At 37.7% G+C, this 22,180-nt stretch overlaps 1 protein-coding gene across 2 annotated transcripts in view; it reads right to left on the bottom strand.

The window, feature by feature from the left end:
- The window catches only part of PDGFD (platelet derived growth factor D), a 229,713-nt gene that overhangs the window by 23,388 nt on the left and 184,145 nt on the right, over window positions 1-22,180 (bottom strand). For both annotated transcript variants that reach the window (XM_063092827.1, XM_063092828.1), the window contains exons 4-5: window positions 6,535-6,597; window positions 2,173-2,371 (exon numbers count right to left, since the gene is read on the bottom strand). In XM_063092827.1, the coding sequence (XP_062948897.1) occupies window positions 2,173-2,371; window positions 6,535-6,597 (262 nt within the window). The remainder of the gene's footprint in view (window positions 1-2,172; window positions 2,372-6,534; window positions 6,598-22,180) is intronic.

The following is a 22,180-nucleotide window of genomic DNA, read 5'->3' as shown; positions in this document are numbered from 1 at the left end:
TAACTGTGCAGTACTAGGACACATAAAGTGCTGTGGTATCCCAGGTACTCCTAATTTTGCCTGGGGAGGGGGAGTATCACAGGAAGAGGACAAGGGACAAGAAAGCCTTCCCCAAGGAAATGATGCAAGCATATTTCAAATATCTAAGTAGCTAGAGCTAGCTAATAATTCTCCAACAAGTATTATGTGCCAGGCGCTCTTAATGGCACCACAAACAGTCCCCAGAAGTAAGTAATATTATACACACATTGCCAATGAGGAACCAGACTTAGGAAGCGTTGGTGACTTACTGAAAAAATTGCAACATTGTAAATGGCAGGATTAGGATTTGAATCCAGGCCTCCTGCCTCCAACTCAACATAGCTTTTTGGGGAAAAAAAAAAAAAAGGTAATGGATTTAGGTGATTTCTAAATTTTAATATTTGCAGAAATGAGGTGCCAAGTAGGGCTACCAGTTGAATAGCTGTAGTGGTTAACATGTTTGAAGACAGAGTCAGACTTTATTGCTTCTTTCTCCAAAACCATTTTTAATATTTCTTCTAGAATTTTTAAAACATGTTACTATTTTACTTTCCCTCAGGTTGACCTAGTAGAGATCCAAATACAGGAACACCACACAGAAAAGCAATTTCTTCTTGGAATTGGATCCAATCTGATCCCTGGGGAGATTCAGTTTGAGAGTTACTCATACAGTGATATGTATATGGCATATCTCTGTAACATCAGGGCCAGCAGTGACTTCTTTTTCTCCTCTTAGCTGTGTATTTTAGGTTTATAAGATTTATAACCTAGGCCATAAGCAGAATGCCCATGCAGGAGTTACCTAATTAGTCACTTTGGATCCAATTTTTTCTTTTCTTTCTTTTTTTTTTTTTTTTGCAGCTGGTAGATACAGAGATCAAACCTTGGTCCTTGGTGTTATCAGCACCACACTCTAAGCAACTGAGGTAACCAGCCAGCCCCTGGCCTAAATGTTCTAACTGGTTGTACTAAAGCAGTCCAGGTTCACAGTTCTTAAAAATATCCTTGATATTATAAAGTGTAGGAAATAAGCCCTCTCATAGCTAAATATCTTCGCATCTATGATACAAGCTCAGCCTTATAAGACTTTTTAGTGAAAATTTTAATGATAAAACTTATCAAATGAAGCAAGGATATGACAGACTAGAAATTAGAGTTTGATTCAACAGGAGGTCATTACATGTTATTTCTCTATTAATTTGAGTCTCACATTCCAATAAACATTTTCATCCTAAGATCATATCACTCAGATATGGATATTTATACTTTAAGTACTATTGTTTTAAGTCATGATATTCTCTCTGCCTGAATGTTCCTCTGTCTTCTCCCCTCATTGTGCTTTCCTGAAACATCCAATTGAGATGTGCTCTCACACACCTCCAAACTATCCCAGACCTTCTTTTCCTCTCCCTTGGGACATTTATATCATAAGCACCTGAATCACCCAGGTAACGAGTACACAGTAGATCCTGATAAAAAAATTTTTGAAAGGGAGAGGGGGAAGGGGAGTTAGGGAGATATTGGTAAAGGGCCACAAAAAATGTTTACATTGTGTAATGATAAAATTTAAAAAAAATTGAAGAATGGACATCAAGTGGGTAGAGTTGAAATCTTCCAATAGGATGCTGGCTGTTGCTTTAACAGGAGCATCTCCTGCCAACATTGACAGTCCTAGACTAAACCAACCCTCATATCTCAGAGAGTCATGGTAGACTATTACAGAAGCACTGTCATTGTAGAGAAGAGACCATGGCTCTCGTTTCTTCTTCATTGCTAACTAGTCACGCAGCCTTTGGCAAATTATTTACCTCCCTTGACTTTGGTTATCTCCTCTGCAAAATTTGGGCTAATCATGCCTTACTTGTCTAGAAGCAAGAAGCTGGTCCAGATGATTTCACAAGCATTCTTTGAGCTCCAAACTATGACATATCTGTGACTAGATCAAACCTTTCTTAGTCCCATCCAAATAACACAGGTCGGACAAAACATAGAACTTCATTTGAAAGTGCTGTGAAATAAATAAGTGATAACAGACTGATAGTAATCATCTGATTTAAGTGAATTAAATATGTTGCATGGCTAGTTTTTACTTATTATTGCTATTAACACTCCTGTCTGGTTATGAAGAACCCCCGGGCCTCTGTTTCTTACCTTTTGACTTCCGGTCATGGTATGACCTGCCTCGATGGTGAGCCGTGTCCAGATACAAATTCTCCAGATCTTCTTGCCATGAATCTGGGTGGAAGTGCTTGAGCAGATCTTCCACGGTATCAAATTCTGCAATTGTTTTGTCCAGAGCATCCGCCGTGAGATTGGGATCCGTTACTGATAGAGAGTGATAGGCTACCTCCTAAAAGTGACATATAGCATAGTGACATACTCAGAAAAAGTCCATTGCTATAAAATACAGCAGCCACACAACTATATGGAAGGAAGACAAACAGGCTCTGACTATAAGACATCATATGTCTAAATATCAGGTAAAAGCACTCTGCCGATGTCTTGCCATATTCTTAAATAAAAACAATTAATTGGTAAAGGTCCTTCACTTTTTTGCAATCAAAGCCAAGTAGATCCTAAAACTACTGGTTCATATAAGCTATAATCACGTAAAAAGATACAGGCTAGATGGAAATATCAAAATTAGTTCATCCAGTTTCTTGGTTCAAGGTCCTGAATTATCCATATATCAACAAATAATGGTGAGAATTAAAATTCCAAACTCCTTCCATGTAAATTTTGATCATTCATTCCATTCTCCCACATTTAGGTTCTGTATCTCCCTTTTACATGTCATCTAGCATTGCAGATGATGTGTGAGCAGTATTTGAGTCTGCTCTAGAGACATTTTGAGAAAATTTGGCACTTTAACCAATTTATTTACTGTTAACAAGGATAATTAGCCATAAAACTGGCTCTCTTGACTTCAGTGTGGAAGATTCATATGGGAAGCATATTAAAAAAGTGCTGCAGCTTGCTGGTGATCCCGGTTGCAATTAAAACATTCTTGGAAAATACTCTTTAAATGAGAAAGCCAACATCACTGTAAGTCTGGAAAGGATTTTGTATTTGGCCATGGAATGCATCCCCACACAAGATTTCTAACCACTTACTTCACTAACCCTTGTACAATCTAGAGGTAAATGAACCATGATTCAAACATCTCTGTAAAAATTCATGACCCATTAACAAGGAAATAGAGAGCACACAGCCTCAAATGATTTCTGAATGTCTTTAAAGAAATTGCCAAACAAATAAGCTCCCCCAAGGGTGAATATCTCTTATCACTAAGGGAAAATGAAAATTAATGAAAACTTGCTTTCCTGAAACTTAACTGCAGTATCCTATGGAGAAATAATATGTGCTACAGATTCTTAGGCAGCAAAGCCCACAGTTTATATCCTCACTCTCAGGTAATGTTTTCATGTTTTCTCTTCTAAACAACCAAGGTCCAAAGGTCAGTAAGCCATTCGATGATCACCTGCTCTCAGAGGAATGGTCCCTCTTTAGCAAAATTAAGGGGTATGAAAGCATTCATCTACCATTGGTGTAACTCAAGAGCAGTTTCAAATATGCCCTGTAAGGGAAAAGGAGTGGGGGGAAGATGGGAGTTGGAACGGAGGATGGGAGACATGAGATAAATTGGAGAATGGGTCAGGCTCTTCTTAAATTTTTATTTATTCTTTATTCATTTAGAGAAACCATTCACCTAATTTTCAGTCAGCTCTTGCAGAATAAGTAGACATCCTCATCCTGGACCAGACTTTTCCCACCATGCTACTTGCATTACCTCCTAATGAGTTCACTCTATATTCTGCACAGGTGTATCCAGGTAATACACTCAGTTATCTGGCATGGTCTCTGTCATGTTGAGTACGTTACTGAACAGTCTAGGGATTTGTGAATAGTTCAAGCCATGTTAAAGACAAGCTCTACAGTCATCTCCTTGATAGGATATGGATCCAAACTAGGTGCAACCATATTTGTTCCTTCTGTTTTTGATAGGCCAGCTCTTTAATCTAGGTGTGTGTGTGTATGTGTGTGTGCGTGAGTGTTTGTATCTGATGTGAGCTAACCCCTACCCGAAGCACATAATTTCTGTCTTTCCCATCATTCTGGGTATCACATGCTAAGGGTAGATAATACTTATAATTCAGTAGTATAATTTCAAATCCTCATTCAACTTATATCATCTGGCTCTATATAGTCTACTAGGCTTATTTTCACCAGATGATTTATAATTAGTCTGATATCATAAGAGTGCAGGTCTAAGATCCAGAAAATCAAAATGAGCTGACCCAAGTTAGGAGCATGGCAGCATATAAAAGCCTTGAAATTAAAATGCTTCCTTCTTTTTTGAAATAAAAGCAAGGATATCGATCAAGCATTCCTACACAAGTGGAAGCTTCTTGTGATAGCTCTGGGAAAAGTGGCTGCAAGGAATTTTCTGGAGTGGCACCTAATAGTGCCTACAGTGTAGTGTTCCCAGATAGCTCGCCAAGAGAAACCTGTGGGAGGCTCTCAGTCCCTGAGGGAGAGGGGGAAATCTAATCTCTTCTAACCTCAGGCGAAGAGCAAATTCAAACCACAGGTAAAATGTAAAACTGTCCTTATGTATGTCCTTACTGCTGTTTTCAAGATTTTACTTAGGGCATTTGGCAGAACAGCGGTGATGGTTAAGAAAATATTTATGAGTGATTAGTTGACAAAATAAACCCACGAGAACATTTTTGTTTCTGAGGTAATATTTAAAAATTATTTCTGACAGAAAGAACTAATTGGGTGTGCCTACTTCAGCTGCATTAGAAATATGATCTCATTCAGCTTTTGTTATATGAGGATACTTCAAAAAGTTCGTGGAAAAATAGAATTAAAAGATAAAGTGAATCTTTCAAGAACTTTTTGAAGTACTCTTGTGTATTTATAGAAATCAGTTCTAAAGTTAACTAAATTACTTTAAGATGATAATGATTTGTAAAAAATTATCTGAAAACTGTAAGTTGCTTTCAACAAAAACAAAGTATGGTTTATACAGAAGGTAATGGTAGGTCCAGTGGCCATTGCTCCTACTCTAGAAGGTTCTTGAAAAACCGAATACTGAAAAAAGGAGCTAAGTTGCCCTGATCTTCTAAGAGTGCTAAGCAGTATCTTGACTTGGAACTCAAACCAGAAGAGTTTCTAGAGGATATGGACCCAGGACCGAACTTCCTCAGATACTCCAAATGAACGGGATATCCCTCTCTTTTAATGGACATGGATTATATTTAATTAACTAAAAGTCCTTCCAGGCTTGTAATTCTGCATGTGGGGCAGGAAGGATTGGACAGCTCTCATGTATATGTGTTTGAGAAGCTGGAGGATCCCTTGACAGGAATAGCACACTGAGTCTTGGTTGCAAAATCTGCGGTTGGCAGCCACCTTGAGTCCTCAGCCTTGGGCTGTTAACTGCCCAACCCTCCTGCTTAGCCTGATCAGCTCCTCAGTATTACCTGCCTTATTTTAATTTTCACTGAACTAAGAATGATTGCCTACCCTGAGCTAGGTTCACAGCATGCATTCTGCACTGTCAAAAACAAACTAAGCACTCAATATTACCATCAGAAACCTCACCGATCTCTTGATCAGATGATTTTTTAGTCCAGCAATATACGAGGTGAATTAAATAGTCACAGAATCCAAAGCTGAAGAAATCCTGCCATAAGAGGGAATTAAAAAAAAAAAAAATCTCCCAGAAAGCAAAAGATAGCATATCACTGTTGGAAAAAAAATTCAACTCTGATTCAGCCACACAGACCCACTTTAGAACCGTGGACAAGCATTCTCCATGCTGTTGACCTTTTTATGAACAGCTGCATTTGTTATCGTGTATTTTCTCACTACACAAGTGCCACGCATAGGATTGGTGAAAAGAAGGTCTGCTCTTTCTGTGCAAAGTAAATAAGGAGACAAAATACTGAGCAGTGACTAAATTTGGAGAAAAAATTGGGGCATGAACCATGTTACAGCTTCAGGGTGAGTTATGTTTTATATCCAAGTCAAATAGAATACATGCCTGATTTTCACTTAAGTTATCTTACTGTAAACATTGGGATTTTTCAAGTCTGAAAAGACCCTTGAAAACGCAAAGGTTAACAGCTTCTCCTGGAATATTCAAAAAGCTATTTCGAAATTCCCCACTTGAGCATGGGCCATGGACAAGTTTGCTACGTTTGACATGTCTGGACAGTCCTCTTATTGGAATGCTCTGCTTTGAGACTGATGAATATTTAAATCAGTGTCTATCCTGAGTTCCTACAATAGTATACTGTAATTCCTGGAAACTTTTCTGAAAGAGAGGAAAAAAGTGTGTCTGACATAACCCACGGTAACCTGAATGAAATGATGGAACACATTCTGCTGAGATCCAGCTTTTGCTCAAGCCACAGGTCCTTAACGTAGCTGAAGTCCTTCTGGGGTTGACCTTAGCTATTCCATCAATTTCTTCCCCTGGCAACAGAGTAATAAATTACTTACTGAGATAGAGCTTGTCACTGATTCCCAGTTGGTTTCTGAGTCTGCTGCCGGTTGGAAATCTTCCTAAAAGGCAAAGAAACATCCATGTGAGTCAGTCAAACCTCTGTTCAATTCATTAAGTGCACAGTTTCCACATCTCAGCCTTCTAAATCTTCCAACTAAGTGACAACAGAAATAGGACTGTATTCCTGCTGAGCAGGTCTTCATTTGTCTTAAGCACCTCTCCTCAAGAACCCTTCTCTTTCCAGACTTGGACAGCTGCATTAACATTTTCTCGTAAGCACTGATGAAATGGGAAATGTGCAGACAGGAGTTCAAATTTTAACTCAGCCATGTACTAGCTATGAGACCCCAGGCAACTGACTTAATCTCTCCAATCCTCCCCTTCCTCATCTGCAAAGGCTGGATGGAAAGCTTACATTACAGGGTTGTTCTGAGAACTGAATGCATTAATCACATAATTATAACTGGCACTTAATAAATTAATAAAAATTAATAAAGAGTAATGATATTTTTATTATTGATGTTCATTTGGTTTAAACTAGGTTCTACATCATGTTCAATCTTGCCTGCTGAGCTAGCCCACTCTATCAGTGATCTTTTCAAAGCTAAACTTAACTTTCAAAGGGCTGTTCCTGACTCTATCAAGAAACGTCAGGAAGAAAGAATGACGGGGAAGAAAATCGCTGGGAATGACAAAGTACTGCCCACTTGAGGAAGAAAGTAAAGGCAGAGCTGAGAAAGCCAGTTATCTCATACAAACCTGAAAGGATTTGTGATAGCAATGGACCTCACAAAAAGAGACTTCTCGTAAAATTGTTTCCCATTTGTATGTGACTTTTATGTTAATTACTCCAGCACCAGTAAGTTTAAAAAATATAACGGGAAGGAAAGCTGATTCTACCATTTTTACATGTCAGGTGGCTTCTTGACCCTGCAAAAATAAATCACCTTGGTGAATTTCTTCCAGCCTAACCAGGGAGTGAGAGGTATTTTGAGATGACGCTGGGAAATATTCAGCCACTCAAGACTGACAGCTTATTTACCCAAGTATACTTACTGAATGAGAGCTAAGTATCGGGTCTAAATTTGATTAACATTTTGAGGAGCTGGAGGTGCTCCTGTTAATTGCTCACGATGAGATTGGTTTATATATGAATGCCTGTGTTGAAGAAAATTTCAGCTGTTTACCAAGAGAGAACTGAGTCAAATGTGGGGCTCAAGAAATGAACATACATTAAAAATGGACTAGACATCATTATTCTAACTTCAACCTCAGAGAAGATAGGAAAGAAACAGAAAATGTGGTCTCTGCACTCTGCAAAACAGAACATACATGAAACAGACATTGAATTCCCACAGCAGAAGGATGTGTGCAAACAAATGAAGGCTGGCATTTATATAGAGAGAATTCATAAGCAGGTGAACGTGGGCAAGAGGCAAGAGAGCCAGTGGCTTCTCCATGTCTTGACGAGACCATTGGTGGGATGACATATGCCAGGTAGGATAATGACATCAGCAATCTGCAGATCATAGAATTTTCATTTTCACTCGTTCATTCAATATGAATGTAATACATTCTAAGTTTGAGGTAGGATCCTGAGGAAATAAGAAACTATCCCTGCTCTTGAAAAGTTCAAAATGTAAACATGTAATAGACAGGTGCAAAAAACTCCTGTGGGTGCTCTGATAACCAGTCTAATCAGCATACCATAGCAGTGAGGAGACGATTGTTCCTGGAGAATTAGTGAGCTTGCAAAAATTTCGTATCAGAAGCTAACTTGAGTGGAGTCTTGAAAGATAAGAACATTATTACTTGCAAGAAAGGTGTATTAGTAGAGTTAAAGGGGGAGAGATGCTCAGACCATGCGAGGAAAGTATACCAAAAAAGGAGTCAGTTACCGGTTACTGGAGAAAGTTAACGAGTCATCTTGGATGTAACATGCTTGAGGTGCCTACACAATACACAGGTAGAGATGTTCAGGAGGAAGAATGGTCCTCATGAGAGATACTTCAACTTGAGATACAGATTTGGGAATTTTCAACACAAAAATGGCTATTAAAGCAATGGATTATGTTGACCACATGTGAAAATCAACAAAGAGTTTTAAAATCTTGGCAATAGTTTTAGGATTATCTAGTCCAATCTCCTTTTAACATTAAGAAAACCAGTTCTCAGAGAGAGAAATGGTGGGCTCTGTGCCAGGTAGCCATCTTCTGGCAAAGCGAGGACCCTCAGGTCTCATTCCTAAGTAGAAACTGTGTGGTGGTCTTTCACATCATTACAGCTGGCTTGCATAATGTGTGCCTGGGGGAAAAAAAGACCGAACCGCATCCAAAGGGGAGTCAATACAACTGCAGGAAGGGCTTAAGGTAGAGTATTGGTGGAAGGTTCCATGAGGACATCTTTTAAGTATTCGTAGTTACTTAGATTTGAGATCTAAACTTACTAAATTCTGTGACTTCAGTTCGTTTGCTTGCATAGACACATGGTAAACATACTTTGTGAAGCTTTTTTAAGTACAAGGGGCCTTCTGAGCACCAGCACCTAGACAAATGTTACACAAAGAACTTTTAGCTCTTCACTATTGGGGCTATAGGATTCCCGTCAGAAACTTGAATAGGATCACATGATAAAGGATTTCATTAAATTCCAGATAAAATGTAACTTTATCTTTTCTTAGCAACATGAATATTAGACATTGAAAAGAAGCCAGCTTTCTTTTATGTTACTTCAAAAGTTTGCCATTATTTAGAAATGACATATTTAAAATGAGCTTATCAATGGGAAAGATATCCCTTATGAAAATAAAACCTTCAAGGTTTTAGCTCTGAAAGGAGAATCTCAGCACAGGGAAGAACATTGTGATTTTAATTCTAAATATATTCTCGGTATGATCATTTCTCTTCTCTTCACCATAACCTCCCAAGTCCAAGATACCAGATACCACTGGCAAGTCTCCCAGCTGCCTGTTAGCATTCGCCCTAGAGTTCACATTCCACATGGCAGCCAGAATTACCTTTTTAAATAGTAAATCAAATCACTTCTGTCTTTTGCTTAAAATCCTCCAATAGCTTTCCATTGTACTTATGACCTGGCCTTATAAGATCTGAACAATGCTTGCCTCTGTGACCTCATCTCCTGGTGTCTCTCTCTGATCTGATGTCCTACATTTCCTGCTCCTGCTACACTGGCCTTCGAAGAGTCCTTCAGCTAACACTCTAACCTCCTTTCCCTTTTAGGTTTATTTTGCTGCTGTTCCCTCTGCCTGGACGCACTTTCCCCAGTCGTTCCAATGGCTGGCTCCTCATCATTTAGTTCTCTGCTTGAGTATCAAATCTTTAGAGAACATCTTTGGGTGCTCTGTTTAAAATACCCCCACCCTTGGCCACTCTATCTACAAAACATGCTTAATTTTCTTTAAAGCATTTATGGTTATCTGAAATGATTTTATGTTTGTTTTACTGTTGATTAACTCTTTCTGCAACTAGAATGTATGCTTCAGAATAGCAGGGACCTTGTTTATGTGTTCTCTACTCTATCTTAAGCTCCTAGTTGAGTATACACGCTCCAATTTCTTTGGCTTCCGGTGTGTATGTAGGATGAAGATGTTCAGTGCTACCCAGCAGTACAGGCCAACCTGTACATGTTTGTTTACTAGTTTGTCATGCTTTTAATTTTGTTTTTGATATGCTGTGGATTTAATCAACATTTTGTATATGAAAGGTGTATCAGCGTTTGTTTTCTGACTTTAGTATTCATACTTAGAAATATCTCTTCCACTCTATGCTTATATAAAAATTCATCTGTATTTTCTTATAGTACTCTAAAATTCTTATAGTAGTTTATAGCCAGAGTCCATTCAGTTGGTGCCTATTTCATACTATTTGTTATATATTTTTAGTATCATCCTGGGTATATGCTTGTTTTTTAAGCTCCAGGCTAATGAAAGACAAACTCCTTTTTTGTGGGTGCCTTTAGCAGGGCATTATCCTTACTATTAATTTAATGAATGCTAAAATAGAACAATCAGTAATTAATCATTTAAAATGTTTCAGAACGGTCCAGCTTACAAAGAACACATTTCAATTATGTTATAGAAAACTCATACAGGTTCTTTAAAAGCCATGTCCCATTCTTTGAAGAGAGAGAACTATTTTCTGGCTTCAAGAAGTTGGTACATATTCAGCTCTTGATTTCCTTACCTCAAAGGAGCTGATATTTTGTTTACTTTCTTCTCTCAGTCCACATAGGGAATCTTAGCACTTGGGGGCTGTGTGTACCTTACTGAAACCATCTAGGGGGTCCAATGACTTCCCCTGAGAGATGAGCAAACTGAAGCTCAGAGAGGCAAATGAATTGTCCAGTGTCCCCAAACTAGCTATTCCTGGAGGCAGGACTAGAATCCAATTAGCAATTGTACATCTTTTAGTCACATGCTCCTCCTGGGCCACCAAATAATGTTACATATCATTCTATAATTACAGGTGTCTTAATCTGCATTGCCCTAATCTAATTAGAATTAATTTATATCATTAAAAATAATGATTTATTTTCAGCTTATGTCCTCATATTAAAACAGTTCATAATTACATTTTGGCAGTGAAACTCCTTATTTGGCATTTTGAAATGAAAGTCCCTCATTCTCTGCATTTTACTATTTGGAGGACTTTTGAAAATATAAATATAATTCTCAGATCTTCACTTTTTAAGTAGCTCAGTATGCATAGTTTGGTTTGTATGAGAAAAGTGTTATGAACTAGAAAGTTGGAGAGGTATGTAAAAGTAAAATTTTAAAGTACTATAAGAAAATACAGACAAATATTTATAGAAGCATAGAGTGGAAGAGGTATTTCTAAGTATGAATACTAAAGTCAGAAAACATAAATACTGATACATCTTTCATATACAAAATGTTGATTAAATCCAAAGAATATCAAAAACAAAATTAAAAGCATGACAAACTAGTAAACAAACATGTAACGGATATAACAGATAAATAGTTAATATCCTTAAAATAACATGAACTCTTATAAACGAAAAGGTCACAGAAGAGTATGTTCCATATCATACAATTTTGCTAGAAAAATGTACAGATATCTGATTGAAGCAGGACTGAAAATATATTCACAAAAATATTGATATTGGTTAGCCCTGAGTGAGATGACTTTTATTTTTTTCTTGTTGTTTATTTATATGTCCTAAAATTTTCATAATAAAAACCTAGTTTTAATAAGAAAATGGTAAATTTCTAAAACAACAATGGAAAAGAAAAAATGGATTGGGGTATACATGACCATTTACCCCTAAAGCTTTGTCTGCTATATTATTGTATTACTCATTGAATAGTGTCATTCATGTATTCCCTGGTGGAAAATAAAAGCCTTCTTGTAGAAATGCTTTTCCCCAATTACTAACTAAAGAAGTGTCCAATGACTGGAACATAAACTGCTCTAGAATGATCACACTTGGCTCCACTTAACACATGGAAAACGCAATGCAAACTTTTAATGTTTGTAAAAACAACCATAGAGACATGCAATTAGGCATCATTATCAAATGACAGGCATTTGTCAGGCTCTATTTGAGAATGATTTACCCACACGCTGAAAGCGAATACAACTAGGGATAAAATAACACTGTAGGTAATGAATGTTTTCGATAACAATCCTTGCTATTAAAGACTAAGATATGAGTGGGAATTTCCATTTTCAGAAAGGATATCTTCAGATAACCCTTCCTTGTCATTGGTCATGTTGAGCCCATCACAGAGAGGGCAGTTAATTTATTACAAGCTAACAAACAACTAACCCATTCATTCCTTCACTAGAGCAAGCCTGCACACATTTAATCAGGAAGCACCTACAATGGATGTCCAAAGGAATCCCTCTCCTGTCACTTGACAGTAGAGCTGGGGACTCTTGTCTTTTGAGTCTTTGGAGACAGCTGTTGCCAGACCAATATTTCAAACATTTGGGATGATTAGTGGTACCACCTGTTCCTGCATCTCACAGAAGATGGCTGTTCATTTTTATCTCAGGTGATTATGCTGTATGTGAGTAGATGAGCCATAAACTATTCATTGCTAGAGGGATGTATTCTGCCATCCCTTAAAACAAAACATATGGAGTTACTTGGAGTTTTTAAAAAGCTGTCAACCAAAACAATCTTTAACTTACCAAGGATGACTTACTTTGGGAAAGTTTTAAAAGACATTTGTCAGAGTATTTTTTCTTATTTTGAAAGATTTTCTTCTGTCATTTTACATTCATTCCTCAGAGGAAGAAAATAAAGAAATCAGTTTCGTAACTGTATCTGTACTTCTTGATTGAATTAATTCTTAAAGGTGTTTCTTTTGAAATTCGAAAGAAACACAGAGGGATTTGTGAGATTCATAAAACCATAATGAACAAATATGCTGGCAACCTCTATTCCTTTAGTGCATTCTTCGTTCATGACACTGCTCTGTTCATGACATACTGAGGAAAATTCAAATAATGCTAAACTTGGAGGCCTGTGCTCCGGGATCATTCTACAGGGTAGAGACTTTAGAACAAAGGCTTTTGATACTTCAGAATCTGAATTTCTGGCATGCAGTCTAAACAACATATGAGCATGCAGAAATGATAATACACCAGTGTCCTAATGAATATAGGAATAGAATAAAGCAAAAATTAAAAACTCTTAGGATCAATCAAACTCTGTGATCCAACCGAACCTTTACAAGTATACCTTGTTACGGATTCATCACCAAGCTAGATCTTCTACAAATAATATGAGAAGGCCTGGACAGGAGGCCAGGTTTTACTGGCAAGAATATTTAACACAAGGATATCAAAAGTCTAAGAATCAATAATTAACAAGAATCAAAGAGCATCCTTCAAAGTTAGAGAATTTGCCTGTGAAATTTAGTAATGTTTCATTCTTAGAGTTATAAGAAACTCTGGACATGAGCCTTCTGTTATTGGAAAAATATCTTTAATTAAATAAACATACCTCTAATAACAAATACCCTTTAAAGACAAGACAAACTTGCAGATTTCTACTGATTTAAGACTTAATTTGACAATTTTTTATTTATCATTATTGACAATAAAATACAATGTTTTAATTTAGAGTTCTAAATTAAGGTAGACAACGCATGTGAAACTAATTGGCCCAGGTGGACATTCATTACATTCTTTCCCAGACTAGCACAGTCTTTTAAATATATGTTTTTTCTACTTGAAGTATGGCTGTGTTAATACCACCACAATGGCAGGAATCACCTGTTACAACTTCTCAAGTAACTGCTAGGATTCATCAACTACTTGTCCACATAATCTTGGTGCTAATGTCAAGTTATTTTTTAAATGATTATTTTTCTTTTTATGTTATGAGGCAAAAAACTTTTTACATTTGCTAGTTTCTAATTTCTTCAGACTGAACTTAGTCTGGGAAGTTGTTCTCAAAACGCCAAGCAAAGATTAAAGCAGATCCCAGTCCAGTGGGTAAGGAAGAATGTTCCCCCAGCGAGTCAAGACGAAAAGGGGCCAACTTGGAAGGGTTATGTGAACATTACTCGAGAGCAGCAGAAAGATCAACGTGCATTGGCAGATAGAGAGGGGGCATCTAGTCAAACCAAAAAAAGATGAACAACCTGAAATTGTTGTTCATGTACTGTGAAGAAAACAGAAAGATCCTGGAGAGGAGAGACGGCTGATTAGAACCTATGTTTGCCACACAAGGAAGTCTTAGCAAGGGGCTGCACAGAAAATTGCAAATTGCAAAATACAACTTTTCTAATAGCTTCCATTGTGTTTGATACAGAACAAATGAGAAGGGAATGTTTAACTTACATCTACAAGATACTGTCAGAGGTCTCTCTACATTGTGTTGCTGAAAAGCTAGGTGCAGATTTAGATTTTGTGAAAAGTGGTTTAGTCATAAGAAAACTCTGCGATGAATTATTTTGCAGTAACAGTTGCCATGTATGAAGCATAGATTTTGTGCCAGGCACTATGAAACCCTTTCTGTGCATTATCTCATTCATCATTTCTATAGTAGCTTTATTTCTTTTTGGGGGGAGGGGGGCAGTGGGCAGCTGGCCAGTATAGGGATCCGAACACTTGCACTCTAACTGACTGAGCTAACTGGCCAGCCCTACAATAGCTTTAAGAGATGAAAAAGCAGAGAGGATGCTTAAATAACTGGTTCTTATGGAAGCAGCAGGTCAGTGATAGGCTCTGAAGATGAACCTGAGGCTGACTCTCTGTACTCTTTCATCTTTGCTAAACTATTCCTCTTTTCATTTGTAAAGGGTCCCCTTTAAAAGATAAACAAACACCCTTGATTCGTGTTAAGTGCAGGTGTTCATAAATTTCTTAAACGCATTTCAAAGAAAACACTTGGTTCAGTTCACTGGTAGCCTGGAAATTATTAAAAGACTGTACTTTTGATACCACTAAGTCAATCGTAAAGGCTATTTATACCAGCTAAAATGGATGGCTGAGGAAATTATTCTGCTACCTTAGAAAAATTACCAATTTTAAATGAAAACAGGAAATATTGATCTGAATTATTCGTATTTTAATTTCCTTGCACTTAGCACAATGCCTGGTACATAGTGAGCACTCTTTTTGTTTGTTTTTATTATTGTGGTTGAGAGAAAACATTGTTGCATGCTCCAAACGCAGCAGACCATTTCACAATTCTGTGCTGAAATTTAAGACTCCCAAGAACTGCTAAATTTCTCTGTGATTGACTGATGTTATATAAATAGATTATCCTCATCATGGCCAAAAGCTAGTTACATTATTGAAACTAATATTAGAGAAAATGGAAATTACAAACAGTACAAAGATTAAGGACATATGTCACCAAAATCCCTTAGCTAAAATCATTGCCTCTATAAACTCAAATTATTCCACTGCTGATTAAAACTCCTAAGATGTGACTTTAGGGAGAAAATACCATTTGAAGTCCAAAAGACAAAGCCACAGTCAACACAACTTGCATAGTACCAGGAAAAAAAGCACTAATGACACATTATTTGGCAAGTGATAGGTTTATAAAGAAAAGAGGAAAATTTTATAAGAAAATCAGGAGCAAGACAGGTCATAAAGCATTCAGACTGTTTATTCTTTTTAAAAATAGGAATATTGCCAAGGGAGGTGACTATATGTTGTTTGTGACAAATTTTCCCTCTACACATTCATCTTCATCTTTACACTCAACCAGTATGCATTAATCAGAGCTGCCACCTATCATAATTATCATTTGGCACTATAGGCTATACCAAATTTAATAGCCATGTTGACATTATAGAACTATGTAAATGAAATAACAGTTAATTCAAAGTAACTTTTTCTTGACCTGACCCCTTTCTAAGGGGATTTCCAGATTCATTTATGTGGTTAAACGAGAGAGACAGTTGATATAAAGTTTGAAACAAAAAATGTAGTACCCATACTCTTGCAAATCAGTCCTCTGACAAAAGGTTAGATTAGTACATCCTTGACCTTGCAGTTCCTCTTTCCACTCCCCACTCAACCAGTGACTGATCAAAGCAGTTTGCAAGTTTCAGATCTCAAAAGCAGGCTTGCTGTCTGGGCCCATCAGCAGAGCTTGTTGGAGCTGAGTGCCAAGCTCACAGACTGTGGTTTTCATTCAGATAAGAGTTGGTAAAGCTTTGCGTAGAGAAAAACTCAATACTGTTGCCAAACTTTGTGGCTAACACCAGTGAAAGAGACCTCCTAGGAATAAATACTTGGCTCAATTTATGTAACTTCATCATCACTGCTGAGTAAGTAACTCACAGTCTCCTACCGGCTGGGAGGATCACTTCTGAATAGGATAAATGGTGTTTAAATGAGAGAGCCTGCAATTTGCATCCCATTAGTTCACGTTTATGGGCTTTCACAATTCCTTTTTACTTTTGGTTATCATCAGTTAACCTGTCATTACATTAGCAATATTCATCATAGTGTTTTATGAGTGGAAACACTAGGCTTTGCCCAGCAAAATTTTAATCCTAGGTTGGCTCACCTTTGCTTCTTGCTATGCTGTTTCGTACCATCACATGCTGTGTACTTAGAGAATGCAAACGCATTGCCATATTCATCTAAGCTAAATATAATTACAGAGGTAACTTTTGCTGCCAGAAAGAAATTACAATGCATTTCAAAGTCAAAGGGAAAGTATTCTAGAGACTGAGTAAATCGTTGCTTCTCCTCTACTGGATCGGGAAAATACAGAGCTGATTATGTTGTTGCATAGGCCCAAGGATTAGCTGAGATACTGTTAAGACATGGATTTTGGGGGGGCAGGCCCCATGTCTCACACTCACACCTAATTCTTTATTCTCTTCATCACAGTTTGGGAACTGGAAAGGATATCACGGATCACTAAATTCAAAGTTCTATCCACTATTTGACTAAGACTTTTGAATGACCCAAGTATGTAACTCACTGAGCCAGGTGCTGGGTAATGCACAGATGCATAGGAAACAGAATTGCCTTTAAGGAATGTGTCATCAAGAATAATCCTAATTCCCTACTTTTCTTACTCCCTTTTACATAAGTAACTTTTATTTTCTAATGGTTTACCATTATCTAAAATTATCTAGTGTCTGAGTCAGTTTGGGCAACTAGAAAAAATTACCATAGACTGCATGGCTTATAAAGAACAGAAATTTATTTCTCACAGTCGGAAGGTGAAGTCCAAGATTAGGATGTTGACATGGTCAGGTTCAGGTGAGGGCCCTCCTTCTGGTTTGCACATGGACATCTTGCTGTGTCCTCATACAGAGGAGAAAGAGACCATTTCTCTCATGGGTCTTCTCATAAGGGCACTAATTCCATCATGAGGCTTCTACCCTCATGTCTTAATTACTGCCCAAAGGCCCCATCTGTAAGTACCATCACATTGGGGATTTGGGTTTCCACAAATGAATTTTGGGAGGACAGAAACATTCAATCTATGGCATGTTGTTCATTTACTTTTGTACTTTTTTTCAAGTTTGTCTTTCTCTATTAGAATGTAAGCCCCTCGAGGGTGGAATGTTTTCTAACTTTCTCACTGCTCTACCCCAAGCACCCAAAGCAGGGCCTGTTAACTAACATGCATTCAATAAATACTGGTTAAATGAAAGAATGAATAGTCATTGGTTTGCTGCGAGGATCAATGAGATGATTCATGCAAGGCCATAGCACACTGGCTGTTACACAGAGGGTGGTAATAACCATCTGTGGAAGGCATAAATAATAATACAAGACCTGTAGAAATAAGTGCTCTCTTAGGGCTGTAAGCAAAGTCCCTTAGGTCTCTGGAGGAAAGAATGATTTAAGTCCACTTTGGAGTGCTGGGGGAAGGTCTCAGAAGAAGTGCCCTTGGAATTGACCTCTGAATAATAATCAAAGCTTTTGGCAGTCAGGAGTAGGAAGGTGGAGAGTACATATGCGGACAGAGTGGCATGATCTTGAATCTGTGAGTGTGTCAGGTGCCCCAAGTACCAGGAAGGAAATGAGGCTGAAAAGGAAGGAGTGGGACAAATACCAGACTTGGAATTCTTTTTTGAAGGGCATTTAATCATTCATTCAACAGGTATTTATAGACTTCCACTATTACTGACTACATGGTTCGAGATGCTGGAGAAAAAGAAATGAAAAGAGCATCAGGGTCGCTGCTCTCAGGGAGCTTTCATCATGACCAGCCTTGGCCTACATACAGGGAACTAAGCTCCCAAAGGGTTAAGTGTCAGTGTCCCTGTCATTGGCAGATCTGGTGCTTGGAACTTAGGTCTCTTGGCATAACGTACTGCCTTGCACTAACTTGTAGGAAGCTGGTTTCTAATATAGCCTCATCCTTCCCTCCCCTGCTCACACCCCTCTCTTTCAGCGTGTATGAAAAAAGAGAAGAAAAATATGGACATTTTATCACTTTGAATTCAATGAATTTACATATAATGGAGTTCAATGAATTGAAGCATAATGGAGTTCCTAGAAAACAAACAGTAAATAGCTATTCTGAGAGATGAGAGTAGCAAAAAAATTGAAGACAAGAAATACAGTTCTGGTAGTTTGGAAAAACTTTTAGAAATGTCCTTAATCTTCTCAGGCAATCTTAGAATTAGGACTCATTTCTTGTTTTTGTAATCAAACCCCTCAAATGATAATAGCATTTTCCACTCAAATATAATCTAGTCCTATCTTACTCCTCAGCAGGGTACAAAATTACCTTTCTTCTTCAAAGAAGAGTTAGAATGTTTGCCTGCTCAGAGGAGTCAGTGGATGGGAATCCCTTAAGTACTTTACGATGGCCCCTGAGGTTGGTCAGCAGGAATTGATGTGGTGGGATTACTAAAAGCTATCTCTAAACCCAGCAGGGATCACGAAGATGCTTGAATACAAATGGTCCTAGATGGCTTTCATCAGAGGATCTCTACAAACAAAATGAAAGCAAATCCCATGCCTTTAAATGAAGAGCAGGGAAGTTGAGAAATTCCTTTGCTACTCTCCTTGCTGAATAAGGATTGCAGCAGTTTCAGCTGGTAGAAGAGATTTGATAATCAACGTGTTAAAGTATTTTTAAAAAGGCTTTGGAGACAGAGCACTCAGAATCAAATTCCACGTGGAGCACTGACAGTGTGACCTTAGACAAGGTAATCCCTTTATGCTTGAGATTCCTGATTTGTAAAATGGAAAAAAAAATACCTGTTTCCCCCCACAGGGTTAGTTTGAGGATTAAGGTAGACAACACATGTGAAACTAATTGGCCCAGGTGGACATTCATTACATTCTTTCCCAGACTAGCACAGTCTTTTAAATATATGTTCTTTCTACTTGAAGTATGGCTGTGTTAATATCACCACAATGGCAGGAATCACCTGTTACAACTTCTCAAGTCAGATTCTCCAGATTCAAATCCCAACTTCACCACTTCGCAGCTAGAGTCCTTACACTAAACTTAATTTCTTTCTCTGTGCCTCAATATTCTTTTCTGAGAATGGAGATAACTCTTATCTCAAAGGGATGTTTTGAGGATAGATCACCACATGTAAAGCTATTGGAAAAGTGCTTGACACATAGCAAGTCAACCTTGACACATTCTCACATTTCTCTCCTTGGAAAAAAATGGTAATTGGTCAATCCAACCTACAATGAATAGTCTAACATACTATCTCCTAAAATGTGCATTGAGGTTTTGAAATTTTCTGAATGCTTTAACATCTCCCATTTTACTTTGCTGTCCCTATCACTATGTGATCTGGGTACAGGCACAGATACATTGGATAAAATAATAGTTTGGGTCTACCCAAAGAGGAGTTTTTTTTCTGATTTCCTGACCGGTCATTTGTGCCATCATTAGACAAAAGGCTGAGTAAGCTCTAAGAAGAGCTTTTTCCTCAGGAAAAAAGGAAATGGCAAATACTCCCTCAGTCTGTAATTACCTCCAATATCCTCCCTACAAAAGAAGTTTCTCCCTATCCTTGCTCTTTGCTAAGCATTGGGAATATGTGGTAAATAAGCCAAATATGGTCAATTTAGTCATATGAGATAGAAACAGATGTACATAAAAGTACTTTGCCAGATGTACTGTTTCTATCAAAATATCAAACAAAAATTTTAAGAGGGCAATAACTTGCTTTAGAAATAGTTGAAGAAATGTAAAGATAAAACCTACAAATGCCTAACAAACTACTCATTCATGCAGGAGGTCAACCTGTTCTTGGACTTTTATCTTTTTTATCCGGCTTCTTATCTCTTGGCAAAATATTTCTACATTCAAACCAATTATTGCTATTTCTAACTCATGAATTAAAATTTGTAATTTTGGAGCTGGAAGAGACTTTACCAGTCACTTACCAGAGCTTTCAACATACAGATGTCGTGTTGCTCCTCTCTATTGGGTCTATCCCTTCCAGGGCTTCTCCCCCTGGTATTTCTCGCCCCCTTGATGTCAGGCTTGGCCATGTGACTTGGTTTGACCAATGGTATGTGAGCAGAAATGATAAATGTTACATCTGAGTAGAAGCTTTAAAACACATTGTGTGGTTCTACCATGGTTCTTTGCTCTGCTGCACTAATAGCAGGTTATTAGCAGCTGATGTGTGACATGAATGAGAAGTAAACCTTTGTTTTTGTAAGCCACTGAAATTTTGAGGTTGTTTCTTTATGCGGTATAACTTAGCAAACCATGACTATTTCAGGAATCAGGGTCCAGAGCTATTACTTTCCAATGGAGATGCTCAAGTGAGAGCCAGGACTAGATACCGTGTCTCCTGCTTTACTCCAGATTTTTTCCACTTTAGCACATGCTTTAAGAAAAAAGGGTCCTTTTCTTAGTCACACATATTTTTCTTCCCCACATCCACAAGTGGATACTGCCCTACCCTGTGGTACCCTACTAATCTCTCCCCAACCTGCCCCAAATCTATCAATTTTGAAGGAAAAGAAGGGACAACCAGAGACTACTGCTACTTTTGGAGGGGTCAGCTGCTGTCCTGAATGAGGTGACAGGGAGCAGGTGAGATGCACGTGGAAGACAGCAGAGGCACCAGGACTGCTGGTCCAGGGTGAGGGTGAGGGACTCATTCACTTTGAATCCAAGTGCTATTTTGAAATGTATCCCAGTCTGTACTCCGATCGAATAGATGGTTGCAGTACAGTGTAAACTCCTCATAATATTTTAGCCAGTATTATCTCAGGTAATATTTATATTTATGTTTAAAAAGGTAGAAATAGTCCACAAGGTGGTGAAATGGGGAGAGGGCAATCCCATATTGGGTGTATTTGAAAAACACTAGTTCTTCCAATATCAGATCAACAACATGAGTACAAGTTCTCTCAGGAAACACAATTGGCATTTAAAATAAACCCTCTGTAAAGGAAAACTTTATATAAAATGATAACATAGGCCTTGACACATGGACAGTGAAGTACATTCACTCTGCTCTCTCTGCATTTGAAATGTGAGAAGCCAGGGGAAGCTTCCTATCAGTTAAGATAACTGAACAACTATCTTTTATTTTTTACTTATTTTTTTTATTGTAACTTAGTTAATTGTACATATCTGTGGAGAACAGAGTTAAGTATCAATCCTGTGTGCAATATGTGATGTTCAAATCAGGATAATTAGTATTTTCAACAATATACAATGTAATCATTCCTTGTGGCCCTTTACTGTCCCCACCCCTGGTAACCTCAGTTCTGTCCTCTCCTTTTGGAAGTTCAACATACTATTGTGATTGTCTTTATCTTTCTTTTCTTTTAAAGTAATATTTTGAAGCTATAGTAAACACTATACAATCAGATTATCTTTCCTTTTACATAAAAGAATACGTTAGAGAGGACATTAGGGGTATCTAGTTCATATTCCTACACAATGCAACAATTATTTATTATCAAAAGTGGTCAGCCAGGTGCTGCATCTTTATTTCCAGCTATGGAAGCTCTATTTTAAAATAAATCCAACAATTGTAAAATTCCCCCTTGATTTTATTTGACTTGGATGCAAAGTTTTGCACGATATTGCATGCACTATTGTGTTCATAGAATACTTATGGGTAGAAATAATACAATGGAAATTCAAAGATCTTATCTATGTGCAGAGAAGAACCTGGTACCAATGGTGGGGGTGCTGCTGGAGTGTTAGCTGGGTAGAATT

Source organism: Cynocephalus volans, chromosome 4 (genome assembly GCF_027409185.1).
Source record: "Cynocephalus volans isolate mCynVol1 chromosome 4, mCynVol1.pri, whole genome shotgun sequence".
In the NCBI taxonomy this organism is placed as follows: domain Eukaryota; kingdom Metazoa; phylum Chordata; class Mammalia; order Dermoptera; family Cynocephalidae; genus Cynocephalus; species Cynocephalus volans.
The sequence above is the reverse complement of the archived record's forward strand: the minus strand, read 5'-3'. Positions and strand labels throughout refer to the sequence as shown.